The sequence below is a fragment of the Pseudoliparis swirei genome, unplaced genomic scaffold, assembly GCF_029220125.1.
Source record: "Pseudoliparis swirei isolate HS2019 ecotype Mariana Trench unplaced genomic scaffold, NWPU_hadal_v1 hadal_30, whole genome shotgun sequence".
Taxonomy (NCBI): Eukaryota; Metazoa; Chordata; class Actinopteri; order Perciformes; family Liparidae; genus Pseudoliparis; species Pseudoliparis swirei.
Window position 1 is genome coordinate 278,959 of NW_026613266.1, and position 17,458 is coordinate 296,416.

At 45.1% G+C, this 17,458-nt stretch overlaps 3 protein-coding genes across 3 annotated transcripts in view; 2 read left to right on the top strand and 1 right to left on the bottom strand.

Annotated features, from left to right (window-relative positions):
• The window catches only part of LOC130191259 (keratin-associated protein 10-11-like), a 1,390-nt gene extending 175 nt beyond the window's left edge, over nucleotides 1-1,215 (bottom strand). The window contains exons 1-6 of the mRNA XM_056410930.1: nucleotides 1,148-1,215; nucleotides 989-1,075; nucleotides 732-942; nucleotides 498-646; nucleotides 345-417; nucleotides 77-157 (exon numbers count right to left, since the gene is read on the bottom strand). Coding sequence (XP_056266905.1) covers nucleotides 77-157; nucleotides 345-417; nucleotides 498-646; nucleotides 732-942; nucleotides 989-1,075; nucleotides 1,148-1,215 — 669 coding nt within the window. The remainder of the gene's footprint in view (nucleotides 1-76; nucleotides 158-344; nucleotides 418-497; nucleotides 647-731; nucleotides 943-988; nucleotides 1,076-1,147) is intronic.
• A 31-nt stretch (nucleotides 1,216-1,246) lies between these two features.
• LOC130191260 (uncharacterized protein KIAA1671-like) lies at nucleotides 1,247-10,879 on the top strand. The gene is made up of 6 exons (XM_056410931.1): nucleotides 1,247-1,273; nucleotides 2,498-2,657; nucleotides 2,755-2,870; nucleotides 8,745-8,929; nucleotides 9,452-9,528; nucleotides 10,198-10,879. The coding sequence occupies exons 1-5, from the start codon at nucleotides 1,247-1,249 to the stop codon at nucleotides 9,525-9,527; spliced, it is 564 nt and encodes a 187-aa protein (XP_056266906.1). The 3' UTR covers nucleotide 9,528; nucleotides 10,198-10,879.
• A 2,237-nt stretch (nucleotides 10,880-13,116) lies between these two features.
• Nucleotides 13,117-17,458, top strand: part of cita (citron rho-interacting serine/threonine kinase a) — a 45,977-nt gene continuing 41,635 nt past the window's right edge. Inside the window, exons 1-5 of the mRNA XM_056410932.1 lie at nucleotides 13,117-13,181; nucleotides 14,643-14,733; nucleotides 16,178-16,313; nucleotides 16,620-16,795; nucleotides 17,138-17,239. Coding sequence (XP_056266907.1) covers nucleotides 14,659-14,733; nucleotides 16,178-16,313; nucleotides 16,620-16,795; nucleotides 17,138-17,239 — 489 coding nt within the window. The 5' untranslated portion in view covers nucleotides 13,117-13,181; nucleotides 14,643-14,658. The remainder of the gene's footprint in view (nucleotides 13,182-14,642; nucleotides 14,734-16,177; nucleotides 16,314-16,619; nucleotides 16,796-17,137; nucleotides 17,240-17,458) is intronic.

The following is a 17,458-nucleotide window of genomic DNA, read 5'->3' on the forward strand; positions in this document are numbered from 1 at the left end:
GCTTCGACACAACTGCAACACAAACTGGAGCCTGGCCTGACCAGGACACGGGCTGACACAGCCAGGCAGCACAGACTGGAGCACAGCTGGAGCCAGGACACCAAGACTGGGCACAGCCTGGAGCCTGACACAGCACAGACACAGCTGGAGCCTGGGCCTGACACAGACGGGACACAGAACAGGCACTGACACCAAGACAGCTGACACAGGGCCTGAGCACAGGCACAAGACTGCAACCCCTGGGCAGGACACCAGAATAGACACTGAGCACAGGCCTGTGGGCTGACACTGACACAGGAACTGACACTGGGCACAGTACAGCTGGAGCCTGAGCACAGACAGACCTTGGCCTGGGCACTGACACGGCTGGCCTGGAGCCAGGACACCAGAGACTGGGACACCAGGCCGCAACTGGGCCTGAGCACAGAGCCGGACATAGAACTGGACACAGCTGGGCAGCTGGCACAGGCAGCACAAGACTGACTACTAGAACAGACTGGCTGGGCACAGGCACCAGGAGAACTGGGCCTGAGAACAGACCAGACATAGACACTGGCACTGGAGCCTGACTGGGCCTGGCCTGGGCAGGACACAAGAACTGGGCACAGGCCTGGGCCTGGCCTGGGCACAGCTGGGACTGGCTGGCCTGACACAGAAATAGACACAAACTGGCGCAGCAGCTGGGCACAGAACTGGGCACTGACGCAAACAGGCCTGGCCTGGGCACTGACACAGAACAAGGCACGACGCAGCACACAGCACTGGATGGGACACCAGAACAGGCTGGCCTGGAGCCTGGCTGGGCACAGCTGGGCACAGCCTGGAGCTGGGACACTGGCCTGAGTCACAGCACTGGAGCTGGCCTGGGCTGGCCTGGGCACTGAGACAGGCAGACAGCACAGCTGGGCACAGTACAGCACAGGGACTGACGCAGAACTGGGCCTAGACACAGAACAGGGCTGGCACCAGACACAACAGGGCACAGTACAGCACCAGACACAGACACAGAACAGCAGCTGGCCTGGAGCTGGCCTGGGCACAGCCTGGGGCCTGACACAGCCTGGCCGCAGCACAGCTGAAACCAAGGCACAGCACAGACACAGGCTGGAGCCTGGCACAGACCAGGACACAGCTGGCACTGAGTCACCAGCTGGGAGCTGGCACAGCTGGGCACAGCTGGGCGCGGTGTTTGTGACGCTGGCTGTGTGTTGGCATGGTCGTTCTGTGACGCTGGCGCTGTGTTGGCATGGTGTTCTGTGACTGCTGGCTGTGTGTTAGCATGGTGTTCTGTGGCTGCTAGCTGTGTGTTAGCATGGTGATCTCTGGCTGCTAGCTGTGTGTGCATGGTGTTCTGTGGCTGCTAGCTGTGTGTTAGCAGGGTGTTCTCTGGCTGCTAGCTGTGTGTTAGCAGGGTGTTCTCTGGCTGCTAGCTGTGTGTTAGCAGGGTGTTCTCTGGCTGCTAGCTGTGTGTTAGCAGGGTGTTCTGTGGCTGCTAGCTGTGTGTTAGCATGGTGTTCTGTGGCTGCTAGCTGTGTGTTAGCATGGTGTTCTCTGGCTGCTAGCTGTGTGTTAGCATGGTGTTCTGTGGCTGCTAGCTGTGTGTTAGCATGGTGTTCTCTGGCTGCTAGCTGTGTGTTAGCATGGTGATCTCTGGCTGCTAGCTGTGTGTTAGCATGGTGTTCTGTGGCTGCTAGCTGTGTGTTAGCATGGTGTTCTCTGGCTGCTAGCTGTGTGTTAGCAGGGTGTTCTCTGGCTGCTAGCTGTGTGTTAGCAGGGTGTTCTCTGGCTGCTAGCTGTGTGTTAGCAGGGTGTTCTCTGGCTGCTAGCTGTGTGTTAGCATGGTGTTCTCTGGCTGCTAGCTGTGTGTTAGCAGGGTGTTCTGTGGCTGCTAGCTGTGTGTTAGCATGGTGTTCTGTGGCTGCTAGCTGTGTGTTAGCATGGTGTTCTGTGGCTGCTAGCTCTGTGTTAGCATGGTGTTCTGTGGCTGCTAGCTGTGTGTTAGCATGGTGTTCTGTGGCTGCTAGCTGTGTGTTAGCAGGGTGTTCTGTGGCTGCTAGCTGTGTGTTAGCAGGGTGTTCTGTGGCTGCTAGCTGTGTGTTAGCAGGGTGTTCTCTGGCTGCTAGCTGTGTGTTAGCAGGGTGTTCTCTGGCTGCTAGCTGTGTGTTAGCAGGGTGTTCTCTGGCTGCTAGCTGTGTGTTAGCATGGTGTTCTGTGGCTGCTAGCTGTGTGTTAGCATGGTGTTCTGTGGCTGCTAGCTGTGTGTTAGCATGGTGTTCTGTGGCTGCTAGCTCTGTGTTAGCATGGTGTTCTGTGGCTGCTAGCTGTGTGTTAGCAGGGTGTTCTGTGGCTGCTAGCTGTGTGTTAGCAGGGTGTTCTGTGGCTGCTAGCTGTGTGTTAGCAGGGTGTTCTCTGGCTGCTAGCTGTGTGTTAGCAGGGTGTTCTCTGGCTGCTAGCTGTGTGTTAGCAGGGTGTTCTCTGGCTGCTAGCTGTGTGTTAGCATGTGTGTGTTTCCCCACAGAGCTCCGCCCCTCTCCTCGACACCAGCGCCCAGAGGTCCAGGGCGGATCTGGGGAAGAGGAGGACCCGAACGCGTCCGCCCCGCTCGCTCCGTGGAGGCGTGGCTCTGGTGGAGCGCTGGGAGGGGAGCGGCTCCACAGGTCTCTGCTCACATCGTCCTCACAGCCGCTCCAGGCCACACGGCGTCTGGAGAGGAGGACTGACTGCATGTTCTGAGCCTCTGTGTCCGTGTTCTAGAAGGAAAGGAGGCGTCCTGGAAGCAGAGAGAGAGCGACTCCGAGGAGGAGCCCCAACCCAAGATGGTCTGTTCTCCTCCTGCCATGTTCCCCGGGCTGAGCCCTGCAGCCCTCATCGTGAGTCTGAGGGCTTTGAGGAGAGCTATATACAGGACTGTCTCAGAAAATTAGAATATTGTGATAAAGTTCTTTATTTTCTGTAATGCAATTAAAAAAACAAAAATGTCATGCATTCTGGATTCATTACAAATCAACTGAAATATTGCAAGCCTTTTATTCTTTTAATATTGCTGATTATGGCTTACAGCTTAAGAAAACTCAAATATCCTATTTCTAAATATTAGAATATCATGAAAAAGTATACTAGTAGGCTATTAAACAAATCACTTGAATCGTCTAATTAACTCGAAACACCTGGAAACACATTTTCAAATGTTTGATTTTGTTTTGCTGTTATAAATCTTTTTTTTACTTGGTCTGAGGAAATATTAAAATTTTATGAGATAGGATTTTAGAGTTTTCTTAAGCTGTAAGCCATAATCAGCAATATTAAAAGAATAAAAGGCTTGCAATATTTCAGTTGATTTGTAATGAATCCAGAATGCATGACATTTTTGTTTTTTTAATTGCATTACAGAAAATAAAGAACTTTATCACAATATTCTAATTTTCTGAGACAGTCCTGTATATAGGGTTATGCATACATATATTCAATTCAGTTTATTTGTATAGCCCAATTTCACAAATTACAAATTTGTCTCAGAGTGCTTTACAATCTGTACACATAGACATCCCTGCCCCAAAACCTCACATCGGACCAGGAAAAACTCCCAAATAACCCTTCAGGGGGAAAAAAAGGGAAGAACCCTTCAGGAGAGCAACAGAGGAGGATCCCTCTCCAGGATGGACAGATGCAATAGATGTAATGTGACCAGAAGGACAGATTAGAGTTTAAATACATTCAATGAATATGACAGAGTGTATGAATAGTTCATAGTAGGCATATTCCACGATGGAGACCTCCACGATCCATCAGGCAGATGGCGGTAGAGAGGAGGAGTGGGCGGAGTCTCAACAGTGGGCGGAGTCTCAACAGGACAGTGGCGTAGTCAGGAGCAGGAATTCCACGACCCAGACCTCGATGATCCATCAGGCAGATAGGATCTATGTCGTCTCATAGGGTCCGATGACCCCATGAGACGTGAAGTCACAAGGACTCCGGGGAGAAAGCAGAGTTAGTAACGTGTGATTGAGATGAACATTCATCCTTAAGGAGAGAAAAAGAGGAGATAGGTACTCAGTGCATCCTAACGTCCCCGGCAGCTATAAGCCTATAGCAGCATATCAAGGGCTGGACCAGGTGAACCTGATTCAGCCCTAACTATAAGCTCTGTCAAGAGGAAGGTCTTCAGTCTACTCTTAAACGAGGTGACTGTGTCTGCCTCCCGGACTGAAGGTGAAGCTGGTTCCATAGAAGAGGAGCTTGATAACTAAAGGCTCTGGCTCCCATTCTACTTTTTAAGACTCTAGGAACTACAAGTAGTCCCGCATTTAGTGAGCGTAGCTCTCTAGTGGGCAATATGGTACTACAAGCTCCTTAAGATATGATGGAGCATCACCAATCAAGGCTTTGTAGGTTAAGAGAAGAATTTTAAAAGTGATTCTTGATTTTACTGGGAGCCAGTGCAGAGCAGCTAGTGCAGGAGTGATGTGATCTCTTTTCTTAGTTTTAGTGAGAACACGAGCTGCAGCATTCTGGATCAACTGGAGGGACCTAAGAGACTTATTAGAGCAGCCTGATAATAAGGAGTTGACCTAAGAGACTTATAGAGCAGCCTGATAATAAGGAGTTGACTTAAGAGACTTATAGAGCAGCCTGATAATAAGGAGTTGACCTAAGAGACTTATAGAGCAGCCTGATAATAAGGAGTTGCAGTAATCCAGTCTCGAATATGTATACATATATATATATATACATATATATAGGGTTATATATATATATATATATATATACATATATATAGGGTTATACATATATATATTTTAGGGTTGTCAGCGTTAACGCGTTAATCTATGCGATTAATTTGGCCGCGTTAAAATATTTTAACGCAATTAACGCAACGTTTTTTTATTTTTTATATACTTTATTAATCCACAAGGGGAAATTAGTTCTCTGCATTTAACCCATCCTTAGTTATTAAGGAGCAGTGGGCTGCAGTGATGCGCCCGGGAAGCAACTGGGGGTTCAGTGCCTTGCTCAAGGACACTTCGACTTGCTTCCGGTGTTTGTTGAAGTTTTTACACTCCTCTGAGTGTCAAACCGCGGCAGTGTGGTTTAACACTGTTTCCGTTTTTAAAACAATTATTTCTCCGCGAAAATAAGGAGCAGAAATCAGTTTAACTCGTGGATGAATCAGTCGGGTTTCCTCCCGTCTCCCCCTCTGATACACAGAGGAACGGAGGGGCGACGTGTCGATGACGCGGCGGAAAGAACTCGTCACACGAAACCTTCACCGTGATTGGTCAATCCGTTTGTCTGTCAACATTTCGGGAAAAAAACAACCAATGAACACTCAGTAAATCACAAAGGACCTCCCACCTCACAGGTGAGGCTCATTTAGCAGCCTGTCAGTCAGAGAACCAGAGAACACGGCGCGAGGACAATGAGCCTCATTGAATAGAGCTGAGATTGTTCTGGAATGTTTGATGTAGAACACGTGGGTATGTGTCATATGCAAAAGACTTTAAACGGTGAATTCAATCTTTTTTTGTAAAATGTATAAAATGCCCCCAGCCTCCAGAGGGTGAACGTGACATATGTGAATGTCAGTCAGTTACCAAGGCCACTGGTTCTGCTGTTCAGTGGTAAAGATGACAGGACCAATGGGGTCTCAATATACTTCTTTTTTTTTACTAATCTGATGTTTCACTGAAGAAACAATTTATCATCCACGATATTAAATTCCGCGCTGGCACTTTATAAGTAGGAGCCTCTTTGAAAACACAGCTCTGTGTGAAGTTTTGTCTTTAAAAAGAAGGAAACAACTTTTAATCGCGATTAATCGCGATTAATTAATCGCAATTTCAAAATGTGCGATTAATTAGTTCATTTTTTAAAATCGATTGACAGCCCTAATATATTTATATATATGTATGTATACATATATATATATAGGGTTATACATATAAATATATTTATATATGTATTCATATATATATACATATATAGGGTTATACATATATATAGGGTTATACATATATATATATATATAGGGTTATACATATATATACATATATATGTATGTATACATATATATATATATAGGGTTATACATATATACATATATATATATACATATATATAGGGTTATACATATTGTGATGTCTTTAGAGGATGGGATCGTGAGGTGAGGCGTGGGTGCACAAATCAAGACGACAGGCGAAGGTTTCTTTAAATCCAAGTCTTTGTAATTTGATTCTTCGTAATCAAACAAAAGGCAAAACTTAACTCCACCACCCATCGGTGTACACAACAAACATAATGTCCCGGACTCACCTGAGTTCCTCGCAGGCTCATCAGCCTCATCCTTTTCAGCTGTGCGGCTGCCTTCCCCCGCCTGCACTGCTGAGTGGGAATTGTAGTCTTTCACCACGGATGTCCTGCTGGTTGTAGTCCCTGCTGCAACCACCGGGAGGGAATGTACCTCCCATTAAGCACCCTTCCTCTGATGACATCACAATACATATATATATATGTATATATGTATATATACATATATATAGGGTTATATATATATACATATATATAGGGTTATGCATATATATATATTTATATATATACATATATATAGGGTTATACATATATATATATATATATACATATATATAGGGTTATACATATATATATATTTATATATATATATATACATATATACAGGGTTATACATATATATATATATACATATATATCCATATATATAAATATATATATATATACATACAGGACTGTCTCAGAAAATTAGAATATTGTGATAAAGTTCTTTATTTTCTGTAATGCAATTAAAAAAACAAAAATGTCATGCATTCTGGATTCATTACAAATCAACTGAAATATTGCAAGCCTTTTATTCTTTTAATATTGCTGATTATGGCTTACAGCTTAAGAAAACTCTAAAATCCTATCTCATAAAATTTTAATATTTCCTCAGACCAAGTAAAAAAAAGATTTATAACAGCTGAGTGTTTGTCAAGGCTCAGGAAACCCTTGCAGGTGTTTCGAGTTAATTAGACAATTCAAGTGATTTGTTTAATACCCTACTAGTATACTTTTTCATGATATTCTAATATTTAAAGATAGGATATTTGAGTTTTCTTAAGCTGTAAGCCATAATCAGCAATAAATCAGAATAAAAGGCTTGCAATATTTCAGTTGATTTGTAATGAATCCAGAATGCATGACATTTTTGTTTTTTTAATTGCATTACAGAAAATAAAGAACTTCATCACAATATTCTAATTTTCTGAGACAGTCCTGTATACGTATATATATGTATATTAGGGCTGTGAAACGATTACAATTTTTAATCGGGTTAATCACAGGTTTTTGTGGATTAATCATGATTAATCACATATTACCGATATTCTCGGTATATTTTGTGAGAACATAGAGATTTATGACAAAAGACGGATATATACATTTATACATTCTTCTATACAATGGTGCTGCAACTCAGCAGTTATTTAGCAGTTTTCTTCCATATGGAACATTAATACATCTTCATCCTAAACAGAATGTTTAACCCTCCTGTTACCTTTCGGGTCCATTTGACCCCATTCAATGTTTAATGTCGGTGTTCTTTGGGGTCAATTTGACCCCAGGCTGTTTTTCACTGTGTCAAACATATCAGAAATATCAACTTTTTTATTTATTTAAAGGGCTATTTAGGTAGTCAACAAACAAACATAAAGTACCTCACACTTAAACTTGGGAAGCAATATTAATTCTAATAATCTTCTGGAGGTTTTAATTGCTGGGGTCAAATTGACCCCGAGGGTAAAATATGTTAGTAAATGTAAAGGTAACAGGAGGGTTAAACAGAACATTGTTCTCTTGTTTGTCAACCATTAACTCCACCATGACACAATCTAAAGGCCTCTAGTCTTCCTCTAGCAGCTGCTGAGGCAAACTGACTGTGTGGGTTTTCTTCATGAACTGGGCCGTGATGAAAGGGACGGCGGGGACACCGCTGCAAAGCTGAAACCTCACCGGCCCGGACACAGGGACAGATTGACAAGTGACTTTTTTTTTGCTCGGTCCCGATGCGCGCACGGAGCTCTGTGGCGCGAGACGGAGATCGATAAGTGTTAACGCAACGCGAAGAGACAGAGATGACATGCTGCTGTGGAGATACGATCAACAACAGACGTTTAGTTTAATAAAAGAACAAAGACGTGCTCTAGAGAACATGTCAGGGGGCGGGCCAATCTCTTTAATGTCATGCGATCTACCGACACTCGCCGCGATCGACTGGCAGGTCGCGATCGACGTGTTGAGACCCTGATCTACAGGAAGTAAAAGTCGTAACAAGGTTACCGTAGGTGAACCTGCGGAAGGATCATTACCGATGAACAGACCGTCTGCATGAGAGCGGACAGAGTTCAGATTGAAGTGGTGTATTGGAAGCTCATTTTGCAAGTGACTTTTTTTTCGTCCCGACGACCAACAACAGACGGATTGGAAGCTCATTCTGCGCATGCGTTAAATGCGTTAAAAAAAAAAACTCGTTAAACCTGTAATTGAATTAACTGAGTTAACGCGTTATTTTTCACAGCACTAATGTATATATATACGTATATATACGTGTATATATATACATATATATAAATATATATATGTATATAAGTATACGTCTGTTTCCCAGTTTTCACAACACAAGATACATAACGTGGTGGGCGACATATAAGTAAATTGTCCTTAACTTTTCTCCCAAGGCTCAAATAAAAAGGAAAAGCAGTGGAGGAGGAACCGGACGAGGAGACAAGGCAGCAGAAGACAGGAGACGAGGAGAGAGGAGACAGAAAGAGGAAGCAACACAACTGCCCCGATCTCCTCGCCCCGCTCACCTGGCCGGGGCCGCACGAGTGCTGCCCCCCTTAGCCGTCCAGGACGGGGGAGGGTGAGCACGATATATCTATATATATAGATATATTATATATATTATATATATATGTATATATATTATATATCTATATATATATATTATATATATATAGATATATAATATATATATATAGATAGATATGGTTCGTATGGATGTGAATGAATGTTGGTGGTGGTCGGAGGGGCCGTAGGCGCTGATTGGCTGCCACGCTTCCGTCAGTCTGCCCCAGGGCAGCTGTGGCTACTGATGTAGCTTACCACCACCGGGATGACTGTGTGTGTGACTACTGGACTCTGTAAAGCGACTTCGGGATGTCGGCATGCCTTGAGAAGCGCTATATAAAATAAATGATTATTATTATTATTATTATATTATATATATATATATAATATATCTATATATTATATATCTATATATAGATATATAATATATAGATATATTATATATATATATATAATATATCTATATATATATCTATAATACATATACAACAACATTGTAGAATCAACTATTGCGGTCTTTAACGCTCCGCTTCAGGGCCGTGTCCTCTCCCGCCTGGCTGAAGGAACTGAAGTCCAGGAAGCGCCTCAGTCAGTACGACACTGAGGGATGAGGTGAGCTTCTGTTCTTCCTCCTTTCCTAAATATTCATTTCAAAAGAGAGTTCTGCTTCTTCCTCTCTGGGGAGTCTTGTTTTCGTTGTAAAGTCCTTCTTGTTTCATCTTTCTTTATTCGTCTCATTTGACCAACATGCCGGGTTAGTCTAGCTTCTCATATCCATCTGATCCGGTGGCACACGATGTCTGAGTGACGAGCGTGTTGGAGCATCATTCTGGAGCTGGTGTTGATAACAAGCCCGTCAGAGACGTGGTGAGGTCGTATTGGACCTAGTGGCTCACTGTAGAAGGGAGTTCTAATGCAACGCGGCTGGCAGGTCTGAAGGGCTGGAACTCGGCGGTGCCGTCATGTGTCTGTCGAAAACACTGACAGCCGAGACCAAAACAGGAAGTGGGCGTGTTTCTGGAGGTCTTTCCCTGATTGGCCCAGTGGGTGAAGACGTCCTCAGGTTCTTCTTCTTTCTGCAGAATCGCTGCTTTGTATCCGCTCCTCCCTTCACGGACTCAGCCCAGTGAGTGAAGACGAGTTGATGTAACAGGTTATGGATTCCAGAGCTCCTGAAGCACTCGTTATGAACCCAGTGTTATTGAATGTGTTGCGTAAGCTCCATGCTCCCCGCAGTCTGGAAACTTCTCCCTGAACTTTTCTCTCTCTTGTTCCCTGAAGGAGACTCAGTCCATCTCGCGTCGCCATGACGGCTCCATTGTCATCGTGGAGGGCCTTTGAGGGTCTTTGAGGGCCTTCCTTTGGCCCTTCCTGTGATCAGCAGGAGGATGGATACGTCGAGGCCATGAAGAACTGTTCCTGCTGAGAGAGAAAGACGTGATGTGTTTGTGTTGGAGGCTCAGTGGGGGGGGGAGGCCTTCTGGTGGTCTGACCGGGTCCAGCAGGACATCTGCCTTCAACATGTGCTCATACAATACTGACTCTGAATAATGGACTGCACCGTGTGTGTATTTTAGTTTAATTTGTACAAAATGCCTTTTACATCCTCTTTCCTGTCGCAGATTGTCTCAAGTAAACTCTAAAGCACTTTAAGAAATAAACAACAAATTCCCGTCGGCCGTCAGTAATCAGCTGGTGTGTCACACGGTCACGGGAACGTTTCCACGAGCTACACCATGTCGCTCTTCTCTTTCCAGGTCCACAAAACTTAAAGATGCACTTCTTGGTTTTTATGAAAATAGGGAACTTTGACCAGAACGGGGCCGTGTGTTTTGATCAACCTGACCCCTGACTGCTTTAGAGTCACGTGTGCCTTTGTGATGCTGCTGCTCATCTAGAGCAACACACTGTGTAATACCAGGAAATTGAGGGAATTGTATTAAACCTTTTCTATGAAATGCAACGGCGTGGATGTCTTTGATGTGGGCGGTCGGTTTTAAGACTTGGAGATATTTACGACACGGTCTCCTTCGCAACCTGGACGGATGAAGAGGAAGGTAAAGAACCCGAAGACCACAGGAGACGGATCTGCTGACTGAGCCAGTCGGTGCCAGTATAGGATCAGAGTCAGGATGGCACGAGCCGGGCCAGAGGATCCGGGCCAGAGGACCCGGCCAGAGGACCCGGCCAGAGGACCCGGCCAGAGGATCAGGGTCAGAGGACCCGGCCAGAGGACCCGGCCAGAGGACCCGGGCCAGAGGACCCGGGCCAGAGGATCCGGGCCAGAGGACCCGGGCCAGAGGACCTGGCCAGAGGACCCGGCCAGAGGATCAGGGTCAGAGGACCCGGCCAGAGGACCCGGCCAGAGATTCCGGGCCAGAGGATCCGGGTCAGAGGACCCGGCCAGAGGACCCGGCCAGAGGACCCGGCCAGAGGATCAGGGTCAGAGGACCCGGCCAGAGGACCCGGCCAGAGGACCCGGCCAGAGGATCAGGGTCAGAGGACCCGGCCAGAGGACCCGGCCAGAGGACCCGGGCCAGAGGACCCGGGCCAGAGGACCCGGCCAGAGGACCCGGGCCAGAGGATCCGGGCCAGAGGACCCGGGCCAGAGGACCTGGCCAGAGGACCCGGCCAGAGGATCAGGGTCAGAGGACCCGGCCAGAGGACCCGGCCAGAGATTCCGGGCCAGAGGATCCGGGTCAGAGGACCCGGCCAGAGGACCCGGCCAGAGTCGCCCGCCTATCGAGGAGCGTGTGAAGCCGTGTGATGACACGACGCCACAGACCTGCTGCCTCGACAAGCTTTCTGCTGCTGTGTGCTAATGTTACACTATTTTTCTCTATCAATGTAACCTAACTCTACAAATCTATCTGATGTCCGTACTTATGGCATTTGACTGCAATTGCTGCGCCTTGTAGAAGCACAAGGACGGACCAAGCTACCTCACGAAGACGCTCATGAGCCCGTGGCAAGAACACAGGACGCCATCACCACGCCGACGCTGCCGGTCACCGACTGGCTCCACCTGTCTTGCAGTTGGCAGTTTTTGAGTTGGAGAACTTTCGCGGAAAGAAGATGGAGTTGTCTGGTGAATGTAAAGACGTGCTGGAGAGGTTGGGTCCTTGTGGAGTCAGGACTTTGGATTCGTTGAGTTTCAAATACATTTGATCCTGCATCTACGTCCCGTTGCTGCGTGATTCCTACGTCATGATTCTGTCGCGTCCTTTCAGATGGGTGGGCTTTGAGCAGGAGAGCAGTTTGTGCTGCAGAAAGTACCCTGGACCAGCAGCTCCAGCCTGAGCTCAGTCATAGGATTGTTCCTGCCCATACACCTCCCAACCCCACTCCCCCACCCCCACCCGCTCCTGCTCCTGCTCCCAACCCCAACTCAACCCCAACTTTAACACCAGCACCTCCTGCACCAACTGGAGCAGGCTCGAGGCAGCTGGCCAGTCCCCAGTCTCTCCACTTCACCCCCTGTTACTTTACAATATTTGACATTTTGAAAAGCTGTAATTGACCACAATGAAACATATAAATCTGTTTCAAATGTCAAAGGTTTTTGTCCTGATTTCCGCTATCTGCTAATTATTTATTCTGCATAAATGAATGTTTTATTCCTAATGCAAGTCTGTTACATTTCATTGACTGTTTTGAAAAGGAGAAATAGTTTTAAATTGATATCATTTCTCTGTATTGAATGATAAATAAGCATTTTGGAATTATTAATGACTGGACTAGCCCTTTAAAATTAGTGTCATGTGTCCCAACAAATAAACAAAATAATATATAACCTATTCGACATGGTATTCAAGTTCTACAAAAATTCAAGATATATAAAAAAATAGAATATAATAATATTAAATTCAATAACAAAACAAAGCATTACATTGTATTGCATTGTATTTTATTATATTGTATTATATTGTATTATATATTATATTGTATTATATTGTATATTATATTGTATTATATATTATATATTATATATTGTATTGTATTGTCTTATATTGTATTATATTATATTTATGGCCATTACAAAAAAATCCTTTCTCTGTGGCGTTGGAGGTTGAACAGCCCGGAAGCGTCAGCCATTGGTTGAGAGCCGGAGCATGACCCGCCCAGGAGACCTCAGGGATCCAATCACACGCTGCCTTCACTCAGCAAGTTCGAGAGCTGGCGGCGAAGGCGCAAAAATTGAAAAGAGTAGACCGGAAACCAGGTTGAGGAAAACAGTCCTGGAGCAACTAACGTCTCCTCTACCGGTGAGTTACCGGCCGTTTAGGCTCCGGTACCGACCGTCGACGTGTCCGGTACCGAAGGACGTTTCCTTGGCGCCTTCGTCCTCGCCTCCTCTCACCTCGGTCTAAAGGCTTTCAAGCATATTATTCAACTCACTGCTGTATGTTATGTCTTGCACTGCACCGCAACTTGATTCTACTTGAGCTGTTTTAATGTTCCACCGATAATGTGTTCATATTATTAATGTGTTCATGTTATTAATGTGTTCATGTTATTAATGTGTTCATATTATTAATGTGTTTATATTATTAATGTGTTCATGTTATTAATGTGTTCATGTTATTAATGTGTTCATATTATTAATGTGTTCATGTTATTAATGTGTTCATGTTATTAATGTGTTCATGTTATTAATGTGTTCATATTATTAATGTTCATGTTATTAATGTGTTCATGTTATTAATGTGATGTTATTAATGTGTTCATGTTATTAATGTGTTCATGTTATTAATGTGTTCATGTTATTAATGTGTTCATATTATTAATGTGTTCATATTATTAATGTGTTCATGTTATTAATGTGTTCATGTTATTAATGTGTTCATGTTATTAATGTGTTCATATTATTAATGTGTTCATATTATTAATGTGTTCATGTTATTAATGTGTTCATGTTATTAATGTGTTCATATTATTAATGTGTTTATATTATTAATGTGTTCATGTTATTAATGTGTTCATGTTATTAATGTGTTCATGTTATTAATGTGTTCATGTTATTAATGTGTTTAGATTATTAATGTGTTCATGTTATTAATGTGTTCATGTTATTAATGTGTTCATATTATTAATGTGTTCATGTTATTAATGTGTTTAGATTATTAATGTGTTCATGTTATTAATGTGTTAAGATTATTAATGTGTTCATGTTATTAATGTGTTCATATTATTAATGTGTTCATGTTATTAATGTGTTCATGTTATTAATGTGTTCATATTATTAATGTGTTCATATTATTAATGTGTTCATGTTATTAATGTGTTCATATTATTAATGTGTTCATGTTATTAATGTGTTCATATTATTAATGTGTTCATGTTATTAATGTGTTCATGTTATTAATGTGTTCATGTTATTAATGTGTTCATATTATTAATGTGTTCATGTTATTAATGTGTTCATATTATTAATGTGTTCATGTTATTAATGTGTTCATATTATTAATGTGTTCATGTTATTAATGTGTTCATATTATTAATGTGTTCATGTTATTAATGTGTTCATGTTATTAATGTGTTCATATTATTAATGTGTTCATGTTATTAATGTGTTCATGTTATTAATGTGTTCATATTATTAATGTGTTCATATTATTAATGTGTTCATGTTATGGCTGTTTTGATGCACTTCGTGGTTGTCAAATAAACGGCCGCTCGGTGGTCCGGTACCCGGTTAACGGGTAACGTGTTACGTCATTCTTCAGGTGTGGGTAACCCTCCATGATGACGTTGAGTCAGGTGAGTCGGGCCGACCCGCTCAGCAGCCGCAGCTCACGACTCAACCAGGTGTTCCAGGTGAGTCATGACGTCATTCAGCCGCTGCACAAGACACCTGCTGGCACAAGGTGACTCCCGTCTCCTGTGTCTCTCTCTCTCTCTCTCTGTGTGTGTCTCTCTCTCTCTGTGTGTGTCTCTCTCTCTGTGTGTGTCTCTCTCTCTCTCTCTGTGTGTCTCTGTGTGTCTCTCTGTCTCCTGTGTGTCTCTCTCTCTGTGTGTGTCTCTCTCTCTCTGTGTGTGTCTCTCTCTCTGTGTGTCTCTCTCTCTGTGTGTCTCTCTCTGTGTGTGTCTCTCTCTGTGTCTCTCTCTCTCTCTCTGTGTGTCTCTATGTGTGTCTCTCTGTCTCTGTGTGTGTCTCTCTCTCTGTGTGTCTCTCTCTCTGTGTGTGTCTCTCTCTCTGTGTGTCTCTCTGTGTGTCTCTCTCTGTCTCCTGTGTGTCTCTCTCTCTCTGTGTGTGTCTCTCTCTCTCTGTGTGTGTCTCTCTCTCTGTGTGTCTCTCTCTCTGTGTGTGTCTCTCTCTCTGTGTGTGTCTCTCTGTGTGTGTCTCTCTCTCTCTCTGTGTGTCTCTGTGTGTCTCTCTGTCTCTGTGTGTGTCTCTCTCTCTGTGTGTCTCTCTCTCTCTCTCTCTGTGTGTGTGTGTGTCTCTTTCTCTGTGTGTGTGTGTGTGTCTCTCTCTCTCTGTGTGTGTCTCTCTCTCTCTGTGTGTCTCTCTCTGTGTGTGTCTCTCTCTCTCTCTGTGTGTCTCTCTGTGTGTCTCTCTCTGTCTCCTGTGTGTGTCTCTCTCTCTCTGTGTGTGTCTCTCTCTCTGTGTGTCTCTCTCTGTGTGTGTCTCTCTCTCTGTGTGTGTCTCTCTCTCTCTCTCTCTGTGTGTCTCTGCGTGTGTGTGTCTCTCTGTCTCTGTGTGTGTCTCTCTCTCTGTGTGTCTCTCTCTCTCTCTCTCTGTGTGTGTGTGTGTCTCTTTCTCTGTGTGTGTGTCTCTCTCTCTCTGTGTGTGTCTCTCTCTCTGTGTGTGTCTCTCTCTGTGTGTGTCTCTCTCTCTCTCTGTGTGTCTCTCTGTGTGTCTCTCTCTGTCTCCTGTGTGTGTCTCTCTCTGTGTGTGTCTCTCTCTCTGTGTGTGTCTCTCTCTCTCTCTCTCTCTGTGTGTCTCTGCGTGTGTGTGTCTCTCTGTCTCTGTGTGTGTCTCTCTCTGTGTGTCTCTCTGTGTGTGTGTGTCTCTCTCTGTGTGTGTGTGTGTCTCTCTCTCTGTGTGTGTCTCTCTCTCTGTGTGTGTGTGTGTCTCTCTCTCTCTCTCTCTGTGTGTGTCTCTGTCTCTGTGTGTGTCTCTCTCTATGTGTGTGTGTGTGTGTGTCTCTTTCTCTGTGTGTGTGTGTGTGTGTGTGTGTCTCTCTCTCTGTGTGTGTGTCTCTCTCTCTGTGTGTGTGTGTGTGTGTGTCTCTTTCTCTGTGTGTGTGTGTGTCCTTAGGGCCGAGTCAGCCTGCAGCCTGGAGGCGTTGCTCTGGGTCGGGAGGCGTTTCTGGAGGCTCTCCTCCTGCTGCATGAGGAGTGCGTCTCCCCAGAGCTCATGAAGATAAGCCATGTGGAACATTTTGTTAATAAGTGTAAGCAGACATTGAGCATAGTTTGTAGTTGTTTGTGTAGTTGTTTGTGTATTTGTATTGAGTCACAGCAGGGAGTGACATCCTCAAAAGAGACAACTATAATATAGATGCTGTACGCAATGAAGTGTGTCTGTGTGTGTGTGTGTGTGCGTGTGTGTGTCTGTGTGCGCGTGTGTGTGTCTGTTTGCGCGTGTGTGTGTCTGTGTGTGTGTGCGCGCGTGTGTGTCTGTGTGCACTCGCATGTGTGTGTGTCTGTGTGCGCGTGTGTGTGTCTGTGTGCACGCGCGTGTGTGTGTGTGTGTGTAGTCTCTGAAGTGGTCTCAGAACTCCGGGCCATGCAGCCAGGTCCTCAGGACTTCGAGCTTCGTGCGGTGGTGGGTCGTGGTCGCTTTGGCGAAGTCCAAGTGGTCCGTGAGAAAGCCACGGGGGAAGTGTGCGCCCTGAAAGTCCTGGGGAAGGACGCGCTGCGCTGCCAGGAACACGTGAGTCTGGCCGATAGGGCAGCGTGCGTCTGTGTGCTTTGTTATCTAAGCTGCAGTCTGACACATGTCCAGGAGAGGGTGCTGTCGGGTTGAAGAGCACCACGGCACACAGCTCTGGCTCAGAGAGCAGATCCTAGAGTTTCACATGAGTCTTTATGAGCAACATGAACACGACTTGAGGAAGTCGAAGTGAGGCATGGGAACACGCGGTCTACCGCCATCATGCTGAGCATGGGAAGTCTCCGGGTTTCATGAGATGCCCTCATGGAGGCTTTAGAGGAGTTCATGTGATGATGCTCACGGGACCAAGCGGTTGTATTCATTGACTATGTATCTTCCCAGGTGTGTTTCCACGAGGAGGAGCGGAGGGTCTTGGCTCTGAACTGCAGCCCCTGGATCCCTCAGCTTCTCTACGCCTTCCAGGATAAAGAGCACGTCTACCTGGTGAGGCTGCAGAAGAATGTTTGTACCTGTCTCCGGCCAAAGGGCAGTGATTGGGTACCACACGCCAGTGGAACACGCCATGTGGTACTTGGCGTGTTCCACATAACGGCCTTTAGGTTGTCCTGAGCTCTGTGTGCGACTGTGATCTCAATGCACTAAACTGGACCTGACGTGGTGCCACGCTCCACATGCCCCATGTTAAACATGTTAACATACATG